This window comes from Cryptotermes secundus, unplaced genomic scaffold, assembly GCF_002891405.2.
Source record: "Cryptotermes secundus unplaced genomic scaffold, Csec_1.0 scaffold62, whole genome shotgun sequence".
Lineage (NCBI taxonomy): Eukaryota > Metazoa > Arthropoda > Insecta > Blattodea > Kalotermitidae > Cryptotermes > Cryptotermes secundus.
The window spans coordinates 2,212,926-2,231,554 of NW_019727786.1; the positions used below are offsets into that span (position 1 = coordinate 2,212,926).

At 37.2% G+C, this 18,629-nt stretch overlaps 1 protein-coding gene and 1 long non-coding RNA gene across 2 annotated transcripts in view; one reads left to right on the top strand and one right to left on the bottom strand.

Annotated features, from left to right (window-relative positions):
* Window positions 1-328: 328 nt before the first annotated feature.
* Window positions 329-18,629, top strand: part of LOC111864904 (pyruvate carboxylase, mitochondrial) — a gene marked incomplete at its 5' end in the record, with an annotated part of 45,751 nt that continues 27,450 nt past the window's right edge. The window contains 9 exon segments of the mRNA XM_033751620.1: window positions 329-525; window positions 3,608-3,792; window positions 5,021-5,186; window positions 6,259-6,404; window positions 7,701-7,925; window positions 10,992-11,155; window positions 12,841-13,003; window positions 15,155-15,337; window positions 17,041-17,275. Coding sequence (XP_033607511.1) covers window positions 378-525; window positions 3,608-3,792; window positions 5,021-5,186; window positions 6,259-6,404; window positions 7,701-7,925; window positions 10,992-11,155; window positions 12,841-13,003; window positions 15,155-15,337; window positions 17,041-17,275 — 1,615 coding nt within the window.
* LOC111864905 lies at window positions 13,005-17,053 on the bottom strand. Its single transcript, XR_002842869.1, has 2 exons — window positions 16,976-17,053; window positions 13,005-13,957 (listed from the first exon to the last, which is right to left on the bottom strand). It is a non-coding gene; the product is annotated as an uncharacterized LOC111864905 (long non-coding RNA).

Here is an 18,629-nt window from a genome sequence, read left to right on the forward strand (position 1 = left end):
GTCATGAGGTGGGAACGTTACCTCTAGACTACGGAGGCCGCTTTAGTGTATCCGTACTTGAATATTTATTATTCCCTAATTTTGCTAAAAATTATTTTATAAAAAGTGCTTGTATGCCATTTAAAGCTGCACATGTATACATGTTACATATGTATTATAATAATGCACTTGCAGTAAAAAATATACTATCAGGATTGAATTTATCGTGTGTTGCCCTAAAAAGAACTATCAAAAGACGTTCATAGGTGAAATTGAATTTATGTATGTTCCAGATGTGGTGACATGAGAGTGCTTTAGACTGACACTGAATAATTCCTGTCAGTCTGTCCCACCTATAACCAGTTCCATCTTTTTTCTGCTTGGATTGCCTTGCCACCATGTTGGGTGTCTGCATTGCACGATCATCCCGGGGAACTGGCTTCCCTTCACAACACCAGAGATTCTTCAAGTGGTCCATATCAAGAAATAATTATTCCAGTGATGTAGCATATTGCCCAATTCGAAGTGTTCTTGTCGCAAACAGAGGTGAGTGTTAGACATTTCTGTATACAGCATCTGCCAAAAGAGATATGAGGATTTATTATAGTTATATTTTTTAAAATTTTATTTTATATTTCATTTGAAGGTTCAGCATTCCAAGTGACATTATGAATATGTGACATATTCAACAGGGTTCAATTCATGTTGAACTCTTATTAAAGTTCCTTCCCATTTGCAAATTGAAGACAATATCATCAAAAACACTTGCTTAACATTACTTCTTCTGAAAGTGTTTTAAAGCTTTTGAAAGATGGAATATTTTGCAGTAAACTTGTGGCAGTTCTGTTTATTAATGAAGCCATTCAAATGGAAATGTATTTTGTCAACCATTACTGACTGAAACATTTGACCTCCATTCACAGCAAGAAGTTCACAGATCTTTGGAAAGAGTATGTGGGTTTCAAAATGAGTTGAATTTCCTTAAAGAAACTGTACTGTGTGTGGCTAGCACTGTAGGTTTGTACTCAAAATGCCATGTAAACAGAATTCAGCAATTTCAGCTTCTGTTGAATGTCTCTTGGATGAGCATGGTTTTCTGAAGACACTGTCATGCACGTGCTCAATGTTTCTGTGTTCTTTCAGACTGTGCTTTGTCTGGTTATTTTTTATCAAAGTGTTTTGTCTTCCCAAAATCATAAGACAAGGCTGCAGATTGCATTCTAAAGAACAACGTTACCACGAAGTTCTCAATGGGATCTACTTTATGCAGAGAGCTTGCTTTTGAACAAAAGTTCAGCAGTTCACCAGCACATAAGGTTTTTTATTGCTAGTGGGGTGGGACTAAGTCCCTTGTACTGCGGCCACTTCTGGCCTATTGTACCAGCCCCAGATGATAGGTGAGGGTGATTGTGGAGCAATTGGTGGAATGAAGATTGGCAGGGGAAACCGAAGTACTCGGAGAAAACCTGCCCCAGCGCCACTTTGTCCACCATAAATACCACTTGACCAGACCCGGGATCGAACCCAGGCCGTCACGGTGGGAAGCCAGCGACTAACCGCTTGAGCTATGGCGCGGCCACATTAGGGTTTCCTCCATCTTCATCATGAAAATTCTAAAGACAGCTTTTAAATCAAATAGAAAACGAATTATTTTCTCTTATGAAATGTGTACTACTTTTAGGCACATTCTGTAGTTCCTTCCTGTTTTAAAGTACCTAACCAGCACTTCCCTTGTAAAACTGAACACAGAACATTCAAAATGGGGTACAGGAGCTCTAACCACTTCACTGTAACAGTGATTAAATGCTCAGTCATTGTAACTTGATAAGATAAAAAGTAAAGTTGTCAGTATAATTATGTTTCCTACCATGAGGACACACGGGGAGCTGAAGTGTGGTTCCATGCATTGTTAACCTTGGCACTAGATGGAAGTGAGCGGTCAGCCTGATGCTCAGGCCGCTTTCTTCCTAAGCAAAAAAGTCTGTAACCAGTCATTGAGCTATCCAGATTTATGAATTACTATGTTTATATTTGAGGTGTGGCATGAGACTCAGTCCATGGTATTGTGTCCTCAGATGGGCCTGTTGTACATCACTGAATGAGAGATGAGTGTGAAGCATGGTAAAATGATAACTGGTAGAGGAAAGATGAAGTGCTCAAAAAAACCTGCCTGTTGCCATTTTGCCTATTACAAATTGCACATATACTAGCCTGGGACAGAACTCAGACCTTCGCAGTGAGAAACTAGCGACTAACCACCTGAGCTGTACATTCCTATCCTAGCTCAATATAACTTGACAAGCGAAATTTTTATGAACTCAGATTATATGTACGTGTATTAGTACTACTACTGTTGCATGAATCCTGAAGTGTCCAATCCTTCACAGCCTTTAAAAGCACAATGCTATTATTCGTTATTTGTAATTGATTTAACAAGTTCTCAGGAACTCACACTTTAGAGTGTCCAATAATTGGACGATGGTAAATAATGACTTGAGGCCGCCGCGCCATAGCTCAAGCGGTTAGTCAGTGGCTTCCTACCGCCGCGGCCCGGGTTCGGTCTCAGGTCTGGTCAAGTGGGATTTGTGGTGGCCAAATTGGCGCTGGGGCAGGTTTTCTCCGAGTACTTCAGTTTCCCCTGCCAATCTTCATTCCACCAATTGCTCCACAATCACCCTCACCTATCATCTGGGGCTGGTACAATAGGCCAGAAGTGGCTGCAGTACAAGGGACTTAGTCCCACCCCACTAGCAATAAAGAAAAATAATAACTTGTAAATAATGTTGATCAAAGCAGGCATAACCTAACTGAGGTTACTATCCTGGTATCTACCCGAAAGAACTGAGGAAATCAAGTTGTGCGGTTCCCTGGTTGATCTTGCCAGTAGTCATATGCTTGTCTCAAAGATTAAGCCATGCATGTCTCAGTGCAAGCGACATTAAGGTGAAACCGCGAATGGCTCATTAAATCAGTTATGGTTCGTTAGATGGTGGACAGTTACTTGGATAACTGTGGTAATTCTAGAGCTAATACATGCAACCGAGTCCCAACCGGAGACGGAAGGGATGCTTTTATTAGATCAAAACCAATCGGTCGCTCACGCGGCCAGTAGTCATATGCTTGTCTCAAAGATTAAGCCATGCATGTCTCAGTGCAAGCCACATTAAGGTGAAACCGCGAATGGCTCATTAAATCAGTTATGGTTCGTTAGATGGTGGACAGTTACTTGGATAACTGTGGTAATTCTAGAGCTAATACATGCAACCGAGTCCCAACCGGAGACGGAAGGGATGCTTTTATTAGATCAAAACCAATCGGTCGCTCACGCGGCCGATTGCCTTGGTGACTCTGAATAAATGGAGGCGGATCGCACGGTCTCCGAATCGGCAATGCATCTTTCAAATGTCTGTCTTATCAACTGTCGATGGTAGGCTCTGCACATACCATGCGAAAACTTTCAGTCACAATACTCCATGTCCCAAGCTAGATTCGAACTCATACCCTCCAGAATACAAGTCAGAAGCATTACCGTTTGACCTAACTTGCTTGGTCTCAGTCTGATAGTGAGTAGTTTTGACGTCTATCAGAAGTCAGATGGTTTGTAATTATTTTGTTTTATGTGATGCAGGTGAGATTGCTATAAGAGTGTTTCGAGCATGTACAGAGCTGGGAATACGTTCAGTAGCAATCTATTCAGAACAGGACAAAATGCACATGCATCGACAGAAGGCAGATGAATCATACCTCGTTGGCAAGGGCCTACCCCCTGTGCAGGCCTATCTGAACATTCCTGAAATCATTCGAATAGCTAAGGTTTGTATTGTCCAATACACAGTGTTCATAAAATAAAAATAATTAATTACTCATTAGATAAAGTATTCAGAAGATATTCTAATACACAGGCAAATCACCAGTCTATGATGTATTTATTGTGTAAGGTAAGTTGTCTCTCTGCCTGAGCACCACATCTTGAAAGTGTGTAAGCAGTGAGGTGAAAGAGGTCTTGGTCTCAGCACTAAGTGAAAGTGAGTAGTTTTTGGCCATTTTACTGTTAGGAAAAGAATAATGGTGTGAGTTAGATGGGAGTCAGATGAAGTTCAGTATCAGACCAGAGCTGGTGGCTGAGATAAAGGAATCTGAATTCTAGCTACTCCAGTTTTTATCCCAGACGTTTCAAACCTTTTCTATGTCTAGAAATATGCAGCTGGATTATTAGATTTTCAAGGTTTATGGAAACAAGTGACACAAGAAATATCATTACATAATTATTCTGAGCTAGTCAGCATTTGTCTGTTAGTTTTCATGTCATTTCCATGGAAACCATTAAGAACTCTGCAATGCATAAATATTTCCTGACATATCCATGGTGAATTGCTGTTGACTGGAATGTCCTGGCTGACTAAAACATTCACAAAGTCTTATATTTCAATGGATACAGTTACATTTTTTTTAAATTTCTGGCTTCTGCATGCCTGAATTCATATTTTAATATTTACTTAACACATTTAATTTTCAGTTAATTAACAAATAATTTGGTACCAGTACAAGGGTAAAAGAACCACAAGATTTAAAGGTAGAAGGGAAATTATTTACAGGAGTGAGTAGTTTTAAATATTTAGGAAATATGATTAAAAATGGCAATATGAATGATAATTGTGTTAAAGAAAGGATAAAAGCCGGAAACAGGGGCTAAAATTAGTAATATTATTTAATTAATTAATATATGGATCTCCTTACAAGTAATTGCAAGCAGAATACCTATAATAACAAACACTGTACTCTAGCTTTAATGCAACTGTCTAGATGAATTCTTGGATGAAATCTGTAATGAATTTTTTAATCAACATTACACAAAACTTTATGAATTATATATCCACATAGTTTCCTTCTAGTTTGTGTATTTTAATTCTTTAGGTCTCGTATTGTGACAAAGCTGTCCACACATTGTCAGCTTTCTTCTCATTCCACGGTATTTCTGGATGGACATAACCTTATTCATATTCATATTTATATCTGCTTTCTGCAACTTTGTTTTTGACAGGAGAACAATGTTGATGCTGTTCACCCTGGCTATGGCTTCCTATCAGAACGTTCAGATTTTGCTCAGGCTTGCATTGATGCTGGTTTACGATTTATTGGTCCAAGTCCAAAAGTTGTTGAGCAGATGGGAGATAAAGTTGCTGCACGGGAGGCAGCCATTGGTGCAGGTACAGAGCTTGTTAGTGTATACTATTCATTATCTTACTTTTTGGTTTTATCATTTTTAATCATAACAATAAATATATTGTGACTTGAATACTTAAACATTGTCCATTGCCTGGGAATGGCTTGATAAACATGCCCTCCATCATTAGGCAAGACCTGTGAAAACAATAGATCTGTTGGGAGCAGCGTTTTCCATATGGTCCATCCTGAGGCTCTATAGCAAGAGCTGTCAAGGTCAGTTGCAGATGAGTTGCGAGACAGTCACCATCCAGTAAGGACATGAGTATGGAAGCTCAGGAATCCACATTGTTCAGTGCCATTACCAGGCAAAAATTGATGACAACAGAATATTTTGTGTATGCTGCAGTACTGTGATTTGTAGAGTGTATAGATCCGTGATACAGTTATATTTAATTACCTGTAGTTATGTGTAATAAATCTAAATATCAGTCGAAACCCTGTGTCTATTCACTAACATGTGACAATATGTAAATGCCTATACCTGTATGAGTATAATGCTGAAATATGAACATACTATTTTTCCTTGGCATCTTGTTATAACTATTTTTGTGACCAATATTATGACTTCTGTTGTTACATACGATATGCAGTGTTTTCTTTTTGATGTTATATGTTCAATTATTTCACGCCACTAGAACATACAACATATCATATATGTGTAATAATACAAATCATAATACTGACCACAAAACAAGCTTCACAGAGGTAACAAAAATCACACCTCACAGATGGTTATAAGAATACAATACCACCACCATAAGGATAGTGCCATGAAAAAATCTATAGTNGAATGAATACAGCAAAGAAATAGCCACAAAAATATATAGTTAATATAAAGTCACTAGGAAAACTGTATTTTACACATAACAGTTCACTAATTAACATTTCACATATTGTGAAATTGTCTGCATATAGTAGACACCATAAAAGTTATGTTAATAGTTTCTAAAAGAAAGTAAAATACAATTTTACTGCTAGCTTAAGAACAAATAAATGGAATTTTCCTTTTCATCTGCGTAATTTTGAATTAGTGCTATTGTATGTCTGTTTCAGGTGTTGCTGTAGTTCCTGGTACTCCTGGTCCTGTAAATACCTCAGAAGAAGCCATGGAGTTCTGTCTCAAGCATGGCCTGCCTGTTATATTCAAAGCTGCATATGGAGGGGGTGGACGTGGTATGAGAGTAGTGAGGAAAATGGAGGTGAGTGTAAAATGATGACCTAATGGAGTAAATCCTCCATATGATAAAATTAAAGGGACTGAAACTCTCAAGATGTATGGGTTCTCTGCACAAAGTCCAAGAAATGAATATATGTGTGTGTTGAGGGTGGGATAGGTCATGTCATGTCCATTTTCCTGAAAGTTAAGCTTTAAGAAACTACTGAGTGCATTTTGGTGAAGTCTGGTACTGTGGGTCTGTATCAAGCATTACTGTATGTTTTTAATTTTGGTTCATATTGGTCTTATACAACCTTTACTCTGTGTGAAGTTCAAGTCAAGATAAATAAATTTTCTCCAAAATAATTTGTTATTAAAGGAGATTGATACATAAAATATAAATCTCAATAATATCTACATATTTTCAAACTCTAGATATAATAAATGATATGAACTCCATCCCAAGTGCAAACACTATATTATATGTCCTTGATCTTGCTCTCCTTTACACTACATGTTTCGGCCTCAAACAGCCATCATCAGGTGTATACACTCACGTTGCTGTCACACTGCACTTAGTTTAAAATTTAACATTTATAAACACACTGTTCCTTTCGTTGTTATTATCAACATCTACTTTGTTGATATCTGTCTGGTTTATAGATTAGTTTTGTTACACACATTGGCACTCATAAAATCTTTAGTTCTAATTTTAAAATCCTTTAAAATTTTTCTCTAAATTTAAAAATTTAAAATTGTCAGGGTTACTCGCCCTATGTCTCTAGTGCTGCAGCGGCTAGTTCTTGTTTCCAGCACTGTACAGGTGTTATTTTGTGTAGTCTCCCAGTGTGCGTGCCGCTGCTATTCTTTACTACGTGTCATTTATCGTACAGAGTGCAACAGGATGCTTAAATATAATATTCTAGATATAATACATATTTAACAAAATACAACACACATGTAATTAGAACAGTAGTGAGCACCATGCATTCTAATACTCTGTATTACGTGGGGGTGAATGGTCATCTTCAGAGCCTAGCAGTTTTGTTTCAAGAGGAAGAGCCCTAAGTACTCATTGGATAGAAGGCTGGGTGGATCATAAGGCCCATGTGAATATAGTGTTGAAGAGAAATCTCAGCCTTGCTAGCAATTGCACCCTGGTCACCTTGTCTGTAGTCAGTCACTTTACTGAGCTCTCCCAGTTTACATCCAGAGAAAGAAAGCCCAAGCAAGGGTATAAAATGCAAGAACCACATTCAGTAAATATGTTATTCTATGAAGTGACTTTAATATAGTTCTTTCTGCATATACTTCATTCTTTTCTCATATTTCTATGTAGGAAGTAGAAGAACTGTTTCAACGTGCAAGTTCAGAGGCAAAAGCAGCTTTTGGAAATGGAGCCATGTTCATTGAGAAGTTCATAGAACGACCTCGTCATATTGAGGTTCAGCTTATGGGAGACAAAGCCGGAAACGTTGTCCACTTTTATGAGCGAGATTGTTCAGTTCAGAGGAGACATCAGAAAGTTGTGGAAATTGCTCCAGCACCCAAGTTAGATCCTAAGGTAAGACTGTGTTCTAGAAACAAAGGCTTATGAAGTGGTAGAGAGTGCATATTAAATGTGTCTGCCTGGCTTATAGTTTGAAAAATAAAAATTGTCACCCTGTGGATCAGCGTTGCTTCAAGTGCTTCATCTGCCACTTCCAGCCAGTGTTTCACAGGTATTGTTAGCAACTTTCTTCAGGCTTAACGCTATTCTTTTGTGAGCACAGGCGCAATTAGGGGAGACTCTCTATAGTGTAGACTTGAAGGGAGGAGGGAGTGCATGACACTCCATTGTATCAAATTAGCCAGATGAGGAATGTTAACATATTTCAGTTAACTGTATGCTCACAGAGCATTGCTATTAACCAATGCAACAACAGGCAGCGTGTTTGTGAAGTGGGCATTCTCTGCTGGGAACAGAGTCCACATTTACCCATGTAGCACACAGACCAAGACTGACTCGCTAGTTTTGATTATAGATATTTTGGATGAAAATTCTTCAAGAATTAGAAAACAGTCCAAACTTTTGTGACTTTTTGATATTTTCACTGATAGAATCATCTGCTAGAACTGAAATAGAAGGTGTAATGATAAAAGTTAAACTCAGTAGTTAGTAACCATTTAATCTTAGTTCACATTTGCTTCCTCCTTTACATCCTAACCCTATTGTTTTTAGCCCAGATTTTCGTGTTGTCTTGTAAAGTATATATACTGAGTAGCTGAAATATTCACTGTCTCCCTCTGCCTCAAAATTTGGCGAACACTTGAAAAAGTCACATTCCAGCCCTGAGCTCATGTTTGCTTCATGCAGACCAGAACAGGAAACAAACTATCATGGAAATCATGTTCAGTATTTCATTACATGTGCAGATTTTATTACAGACTTCTTGTACCATGCCATTCTTGAGAAGACCATTGAACTACCGAATTCAAAACTTGAGGAACTGAAATAACTAGTCTATTTTAAACTAGTTTAAACTTCTAGTTACTAAACTAACATACCATCAGTAAGTAATTATTGCTCCTTCATCAACCTAAGGAGAGTATTCATTCAATGCAATTAGTAACAGAACAACACCCATATATACAAAGGAGAGTGAACGAGTTTCTTAAAACATTTTTCAACATAATGGTTCAACCTTTAAATGACAGATGTTTAAATGCCATAGTGGGCACAGCCTTGCAGAGAAGTTTTTTTCATCATTTAAATTTTAGTGTGTGTTCTATGAAAAGCTTAATATTTTGTAACTCAAGAGTGACAAAATTACGAAATAAACGCCACTTTACTCAGAGACAGTGTAATTTTCTTCTTAAAATGTCGTTAATATTTTAATTGCATGAATGTATACTACAGTTATAGAAGTTTCTAAATTTTGAGTTTCTTTTACTTTCATTTTGATTAGAGGGTTCTGGTTTGCTTAGGCAGGTTGTACTTGCAGCAGTTTTTACAGTTGCATCTTGGTGTGATAATTCAAGAATCAGTTTCTGCCCACAATTAAAACAGCTTCATTTCTGACGCTTCATACTAGACATTTATCATTACCCTACAAGCTGAACTTGTGTGAAACCTCAGCCTTGTAGTCCCACAGCAGTTTATTTTTTTCTTTGTCAGATCATGAGATGAGACAAGAGAGAAGAAGAAATTGTCCATAATTTGTGACCTCATCGTTCTCCTTTCCTAATAAGTCATGTTACTGTAGTATGTGTGGTTGTCAAGTCTTGTGCCTTATGTTTGTCCTTCCTGAAATACACTTTTATGCCATCTATGAAGCCAATGTAGTCACACAGTTTGTATATTTTTGTGATAAAATGTTTGTGTGTGTTTTTTTTTTCTCTTTTTGGAATTTATTTGAAAACTGCTCTTCCTTTGAAGAGGAGAAAACTACCATTTAGTGCGCTGACTGTGTTCTCATACACTGCTGTAGTCAGCACACTGTATAGGATGTCAGCAGCTTGTCCTGCAGAATGGTGAGTGGCTGCATAGCCTTCTCATGGGCCGCCCAACCCGTTATGATCAGCCATGACCTGAAGCTGGCGGTGAAATGCCATCCAGAATGTATCAAACTTCGGAGGCTGAATTCCTGGTCACATCAAGTCGCCTCTGTGTTGCATTAATTCACCCCGACATCACATAGTCTCTCTCCTACATGAGTGTCATCGCCAGCTGTCTGCTACCTTGTCTTCACTTTGTAGAATTTGCTCTAGCCAGCCTTTTGTCCTTCATTTCTCTGTTTAGATTTGATTGGCAGACACATATGCCCTTTTTGAATTCTTGGCCAGTGGTTGTATCCTTTTTTTTTTTATTTCATGTTTTCTGTTGCTTTTCAGTTTTTCTTGGCAGGGTGATAGTTTTTATTGGTCGGTACTCATGCCCTTTTTCAGTTCTTCTTGGTAGGCTGTCAGGCTGTCTTGATGAACACTAAACTTGTTTAATTGATCCATCTTTTATCCACTTCTGACAGTAGTCATAAAATTTATCGTTACTGGAACAGTTATTGTCTCTGTCAGTACCTACCAGTGACCTTAATATCGCTTATTTGTTGTCCACTACTGTGTTAAGAGTATGCCACTACACTGCCATCTTCTATCTCACACTGAACTAACTTGCTATTCACTGCATCCACTATACCACATGTGCTTCAACACACATCCCTTCTAGCCATTCACACAATTAAGAATGTCTTAACTTGAGGCTGTCACTACAGTTTCATGCATGCAGTATTTATAAAATGGTGTTGTGCCATCATGAGCAAACAAGACATCTGTGGAAAAGGCTAGGGAGAAGGGGAGTAGTTTCAATGTGTCAAAGACACCCCCCTCCCCTTCATTGCACTTAGTTTACGTGACATTAATTGCGATGCATTGCATACATCTGTACAACAGTCAAACATCATGTTAACATGAATCATCCCTTTACAAAACCATCCCCAAAGCATAATTTGCCAATTTTGTTTTTGTATAATCTTTAAGGCTAGTGATACTAATGTGGCCATAACAGAATTTACAACACAAGTGCAGATGTGTATTCATGTTCATTTGCTTATTCTTATTAAATGAGTTACAGAATTCTGTGTTGTTTCACTAGGTTCGTGATAGAATAACAGAGCAGGCTGTGAATCTAGCCAAGCATGTTGGCTACGAGAATGCTGGCACCGTGGAATTCCTGTCAGATGAATCTGGGAACTTTTACTTTATTGAAGTGAATGCTAGGCTTCAGGTAGAACATACAGTTACTGAAGAAATAACTGGGTAAGTCTGACTGAAATAGCAAAGCATTATACTTGCCTATAGGTAATATACTTTATTCCATAGTTTCAGGGAGACATCCTATACAAAGAACAAAGCTGTGGAGACTGGGAAGGGACAAGAAAGGATTAGCAAGACATAATTAGTTTGCACATAAAAACTTAATTTCAAGTCATATTTCTGTCTATTCCTTTGGCACTATAATGCAACAGTTTGCACACATTGTACCCTCATATGCCAAATCTTGATTCTCTTCCGGTGAAAATTTAAGAAAATTCCCGTTCTTTTCATATGAAATGCAAGACACCATTGCTAAATAGGGTGACATAGCTATAGTGTTCCATATTCATATTCAGGGGTGCTCTCTTCAAGTCTTGGCCAGGGTATTGGTTATTTCTAGCTGAAGTCATATATTAATTTCCTCAGTCTTCGAGACAAATATGACCTTTATATTTTGTGCTGTGAAATTTTAAATTTCCTTCAATATGTGGCTCAAGGTTCCACAGAAATATGGTGATGTCTATAGTTTTATTTGTGCTTCATAATTCAAATGAAGTGTTACATTCTCTGCTGTTCTATGTTTAAGGAACTATTTATATGAATGAACTAGTAATTGCTAATTTTTCTCTGAATTTTTCAATTAACTGAACAAAAGTTTTTGAATATATGAGCCACAAAGCATGGCAATCAGAAGACTGCGCATGATTTGAATGTAATTAAAGTGTTTTGCAAACATTTGTTAAACTATCTCTTTTGTCTTATGCGATGTATACTTTTTGGGTAGAAATGACATCTGTTTTCATATATCCAGAAATATGAAGATGTAGACTGAAAGAGTTCTATCCTTAGAAGCAACGGTATACTTCTAGAAATTGCAGATAAGTTCTATTTCAGAAGATACAATTCCACATATTTAATTACTGAAAAATTGGTAGTTATATTTGGAACAAATGGTTGACATTTCTTCCACTATTTCAGTTAAATATCTCTCTTTCCCTTCCTGTGTGGTGCTTGTCCGTGTTTTACTTCAACTTCCATCTTTATTTCATTTTATAATTTTATATACTACAGGGCGTTCACTCAAGGAAGAAACTTCGCAAGACCATTGACTGGGCCCAATATTCCTCACAGATTGCTGCTGTAACTGTAACTGGATGCACTTATCAATGACTCACTCTGCTATCAGCAGTTACAGCAGCAATCTGTGAGGAATTTTGGACTGGGTCAGCGGTATTGCAAAGTTTCCTCCTTGACTGAACACACTGTATTAATCACATCCCTCTACAACTTGACATATTTCACTTTATTTTATTTTGTACTGGGTTTAGTGAACAGTGCTTTAACTTGGCTCTGCTATCTCCAGGAGAGAAAGCACAAGCTGTGAAGCACGGCTCCCATGTTGTGTTCACTAGTCAATTAAAAATCTGTGGATTTGTCTACACATCTGTACAGATTCTTAAACGATTTAAAATATGCCAGAAAAGTTAAATGTTTGTATTGAAGTTTTAACTACAATTACCACTGTAAATGCCTTGACTTTTAGATATGAGTATAAATGTTTAATTAAATATGAATTTAATAACCAAGGAAACTGCAAGAGACTCCTTGTAAGAAAGAAGCTTCAAAACACAGACAGTCTGAGGTGCACACAGTAATCAGCATTACATTTTTAATATTTTTGTGTCCAGAATTGATTTAGTACAGACACAAATCAGAGTGGCAGAAGGCATGACACTTCCTGAAATGGGGTTGACACAAGAAAAGATAACCCCCCAAGGTTATGCAATACAGTGTCGAGTTACCACTGAGGATCCAGCCAAGAACTTCCAACCTGATACTGGAAGAATAGAGGTATTGTATTGTATTTTATTTCATCCGTTCTGCTACACAGTAACACTTGGACAAGTCATTCGGTAATACAAATTAACAAAATAAATCTACAAAGTTACAAGCATACTACCAGTAAGACAGTTGTTCACTTGACTTTCGGGCATTTTCAGCCTTTCTCAACATGAGATCTATTTTATTTTAATCACAACCTGTATGAAGTTTCATAATCACGTTTTATTTATTTTGTTAACTTCCTGAGAAGTTGAGAACAGTTCAACTGTCAAAAAACTCCCTGCTCGTTACAGAACCAGATGGTTTATTACCATATTCACAAACACTTCCTTTCAGTAAGATCCATTTCAATATGAAACAACTCATCTACCATGGCTTCTTCCCTTCAGGTTTTCTTACAAACACTGTGTACACATTTCTCACATGTGTTACGCGTTTCTCAAATCCTGTCCTTCTTGAACTTATTGCCAAAATATTTCATACAGATCACAGAGCTTTTAAGTATGCATCTTTCGCCATCTTTCTGTTACTACTTCTCCCTTAGGTCCAGATATTCTCCTGAACACTTTGTTTCCAAACACCCTCAAGTTATCCTTGAACCAAGCAAATGTTTTCATTTACAGTGAAATTTGTATTTAGCTCACCTAATAACAAAATTAATTGCACTGAGATGTATGTAATACAGAAGCCTTTAGCTTGGACTAGTATCTTTAAGGTGATAGCTCCTTGACCCTTGCTGACTCTGATAGTGGATGTGCATTCTTGGGCATCACCATCAGTCAAATGGAACTCCAAAATATGAATACAGCTGTCTTCTACATGGTTCCATCAGCCAAAAACAGAATCAACATCAACATCAAACACCTGGTGGAAACCATAAATTGTCTGATGATTGTAATGAAGAAGTCTGTATTGCGTCTGCTGTATGTGTTGCATTGTTGCAGTATCTTGTCAGAAACATAACTGAAGAATATGCACAGACTTTAGAGCTAGATTATTGAAAAAACAGAATTGTAACTTGGATGAAAGTCATGCAGAAATAAAGTGACAAAATCTCCAGTGGATAAGTCTGGAGTCTGAAACTGAGAAAAGTACAAATGTCAAAATCAGAGGTTAAATTAAAACCAAGCCAATCTGATTTTCTTAAATCAAGCGAATTGTGCATTAGAAGCTTCTTCTGCCAAATCAATCACACATTTTATCTCCAAGTTTTTAAATGTTTAAGGTAACTCAGTCTTTGAAAAGTAATAAATTTTTGGCAGAACAAATCTATTTTATGTCACAAAGTGCTTTTTTCCACATTGCATGTTCGGTAAACATTTTTGTCAAAATCCAAACAGCACAGACATCCACCATACTCAGTATTCACATAATATGGTCTTATTTTCTCAAAACTAAATATATTCTTGAAAATATTTCAGTCATTCCAAAATATCTGCAGGAATATGAATACTTATACTATTGAAAAGACATCTGGACAGTGATCTGAGCAGTGCTTCCAGAAATGGAAGAGCTATTGGAATGTGTGTATAAACTAAGAAGGTGGCCACATTATCTGAAGTTTTGTGACAATATATTAGTTTTTTTAAGAAATTTTTCCCTTTACAAAAATTGTAACACTTTAAAACGAGGCTTAAAACTCACCTTAATAAGTAAAACATTTATTTGACCCCAAATAACCCTTAAGCTAGAGGACCACCCACTGTCTGTGGCTGTTTATTGAACATATTTTGCACTGTCTCCTCCATCCACAACCTTGAGATGTGACATGCTATGGCAACATTGGAGACATTTAGCATGATACATACATATACATTTGCGTTTCAGATTATTCACAAATGTGCACAGGCACAGAATATAAAACATGTCAACATGTTGATATACCATACCTTACACAACATTCAAGTTACGTTATTGTTCTCAAAAATGGCCCATTATACAAAAAGAGTGCAGTGACATCAGTCCAGTTTGTTTAGTTTTCAGACCTAGTAGATAGTAAAGAATAAGTATGAAGTGTAGCAAAAGAATGGTGGTCATTCCAAGTTACAGAAATTTAGAATTTTCAGTAGGGATTGTGCACACTCATGACACAAGCTTTACTTTTGGCATTTGGAAAGGTCCTGTATGGTGTAGGAGACTCATCTGTAATTTGACCTGCAGGTGTTCCGCAGTGGAGAAGGGATGGGTATTCGTCTTGATGGTGCTTCAGCATTTGCTGGTGCTATTATATCCCCATACTATGACTCCCTCCTAGTCAAGGTAATTGCTCACGCTGGAGACCTGCAAGCCTCAGCTGCCAAGATGAACCGTGCCCTTAGGGAGTTTCGAGTGCGAGGCGTTAAGGTGAGATGTAATACAGACAGAATTAACTATATTTAGATCTTTCTGTTTCAACTTCCAAAGACATATGTACCGAAACAGCAATTATATTATTAGACTTATGTTATCATTTTTAGCACTGACAGTAATTAAGATTTTCATCAGAAAGAAATGTTCTACTTGTTTTGGAACAGTTAATTTCAGTTTGTTCTCATTCACTACTGTTTCAATGAATGCCACAACACAGTTCCCTCTTTGCATTCACTAACCTGTGTCTGTACGCACCATTTCTGGCCCAGAGTGACTCAGCTAGCAAACTCCACACGCTTTATCCAGGCAAACCCATTCTCAAATCTTTATGAAGGATCCCTGCCAGCTTTGATCACCTTAGTTTCAAAATCACCCACAAGGGGGGTGCATGCAGAACGTTTCCACCTCTGTTACTCAGGTGACAGTATTTTCATAGTGATTTATATTTCAGCTACTTTGTGATATACTGTATATGGGTAATTCAAGCTGTCAAGAAATGGCAAGATAAGTTTCTTTTCACTGATGGTGCCACACTCCAGAGTATAAAGGGAAGAGAGGCCAGTTGCAGAACAGTGTTTCTCATTTCTAGTATGGGAAACGTCAAATTGTATTTGAATTCATTTTTTTGATGTAAATTGATCAGAAATAAAATATTTTTATTTTCTTTCACCCATACTACCTGTGGGTAGCAGTCTGAAATTGTGGAAAAGTCAGATATACAAGGACAGCATAATTGATGCTAGAACTTGATATAAGATTTTTAGAATTAATTTAATCAGTCTCTTGAGATCTGAAGACGGTTCTCAAATTTGACTGAGAAATAATCCCCACAAATTTTTGTTTTGAGGGGTGCTCTTTCAGCATCTGAGGTTATTTAGACCAAAGTGTTTGTAGTAAATGAACATTGACTAGTTAGTTAGAATTAATTGCACAATTTGATACAATCCTGTAATATATTATAAATTATCAACGAAGAATTTTATAAGACATTTAGAAATTCAGAAGGATTGTGTTGTGTGATAACAGTAGCAAGCCAACTGGGTAAGTTGTTTCTGTGATAAATTAGAAGAGCACTGCAGCATGAAGATGTATGGGGAAATGGTGGTCTGGATGCTGTGGAGAAGAGAAAAATCTCTTGCCCCTGCTGGGAATCAAAACTCAATTCCTTGGCTATCTGGCCCATAGCCCAGCACTATACCAACTGAATTATTACAGTCCATAAGAAGATAAAAATGACAAATTTTATTTATTTATGATTTTATCAAAATTTCATGTAATTTCATGAATGAAATGTACAGGTTCACTATCACCAGCTAATTTTTTGTTCATTTTGTATACTCTGCACAAAAATTGTGTACAAATGAAACACATATGATACCCATTTTGACAGTTTAGTTGGTGAGTAATGCTGTATATGTGGTACGAGTGTGTGTATCTATATATATATATATATATATNACCCCAGCGCAACTTTGTCTACCACAAATCCCACTTGACCAGATCTGGGATCAAACCCGGGTCGCCTCGGTGGGAAGTCACTGTCTAACCGCTTGAGCTATGGTGCAGTATATATGCAGTTAGTCTAGTTCATACAGCATGAGATACAGAACTAACTGATATCAGATCACTTACTTGTGCAATAGTGAAAAGTAATTCTTTGGTCTATAATTTTATCAGAGTTGCTTTCTGTGTTTCAGACAAACATTCCATTCCTATTGAATGTACTGGAGAATCAGAAGTTCCTTAGTGGCACACTGGACACATACTTCATTGATGAAAACCCTCAGCTCTTCCATTTACCTCAGTCACTGAACAGGGCGCAGAAGCTGCTGAACTACATTGGAACGGTGTTGGTGAATGGACCATCCACACCTCTGGCCACTAAGCTCAAACCTGCTGAAATAAGTCCACATATTCCTGAAATACCTATAGGTAACTGCCAGCACAAACAGAGCAAGTGTCAACCGTGCACACATGTACTGAACTGTGGTGGCATTGTATTAGCATTACCTTAATCAGCTTTCTCTGAAGTACAGCTCTCATTCCCACATGGATCTTGCAGTCTCTTAAAAAATGTATATCTCCAACAGTTCATGGCACGTTAACAAACGTTTATGTAGGTACTCTAGTAAAGAAAGGCTTCAAATTTAGTAAATGGAATGCATTTATGCCTTAATAGAATTTTTGAGCATGAAACTAGAAATAAACATTATACATGGTTTATGCATGAATGACCCCATTGAGATAATGAGGTCATCCAACTGAATGAATGATATCAATCATTGAATTCTAGAAGAATTTAATGCTTAACCGTCCCATGAGGAGATACAAGTGAATTTATTTGTGTGGGTGATTCTGCTTTGTCTGTCAACAAATCCAGACTGCTATATTAACTAAAGTCCTAAATTAAGTTTTAATTATTTAATTAAATGTACATTATGTCTAAAAGCAAACGTAACTGCATAAAATCCGTTAAAAGTTTGATTAGACCCCCACATAAAATTTTCAAAATATTTAAAGACTTTCAACTTTCAACTTTGTTTCATCCATAACTGAAGTGAATACGATTGGACATGTCAAAATTAACAACGAATACATCACATGTCAAAGTCACATAAAAACTACACAATGATCTACCATGATAATATGACAACTTTACAGTGTCAGCTGCTAGAGTTCAGTTGACATAACAGCTAGACTATGGGCTATATGACTGAGGAATTGTGGTTTGATTCTCAATATGGGCAGCATCCAGACCAGTTCTGGATTCCACCCAACATTCTTATCAAAAGGCTCAGGGGTCTATTTCCCTGGAATTAAAGCAGCTGGTGCCTGAAGCTAAACTCTTTACCACCATCTAGTGCTGAAGTTAAGAATGATTTGTTTTCAAGTCATGGTGCTCAAGTACATGATCAACCTTACATACTTTGCAATGTTAATTTTCATAGTCAAAAATTAAAAATCGGGCAAATAGAACTAAATGTACTTTCATTTTTAAAAATTTTTAGAGGAAATTGCTCACTATTGAGTATTAGTAAATTTAGAAATGTAACATTATTTATTTTCAATAATTTTTCACTATTGGAGTTTGAGAATTCAGTATAAGAGAAATTTATGATATGTTGTAAGATTTGAGGCTTTCACGGCGGTGACTATGAAGAAAGCAGTCTTCTGGGATTTGGCGCCGTGTATATGTGGTGTTAACCGACGTTTCGGAGGAACGTATCGCCCCCATCTTCAGGGTTGAAGAAAAATAAGTAAATCTGCAAGCGACAACACCGTGAGA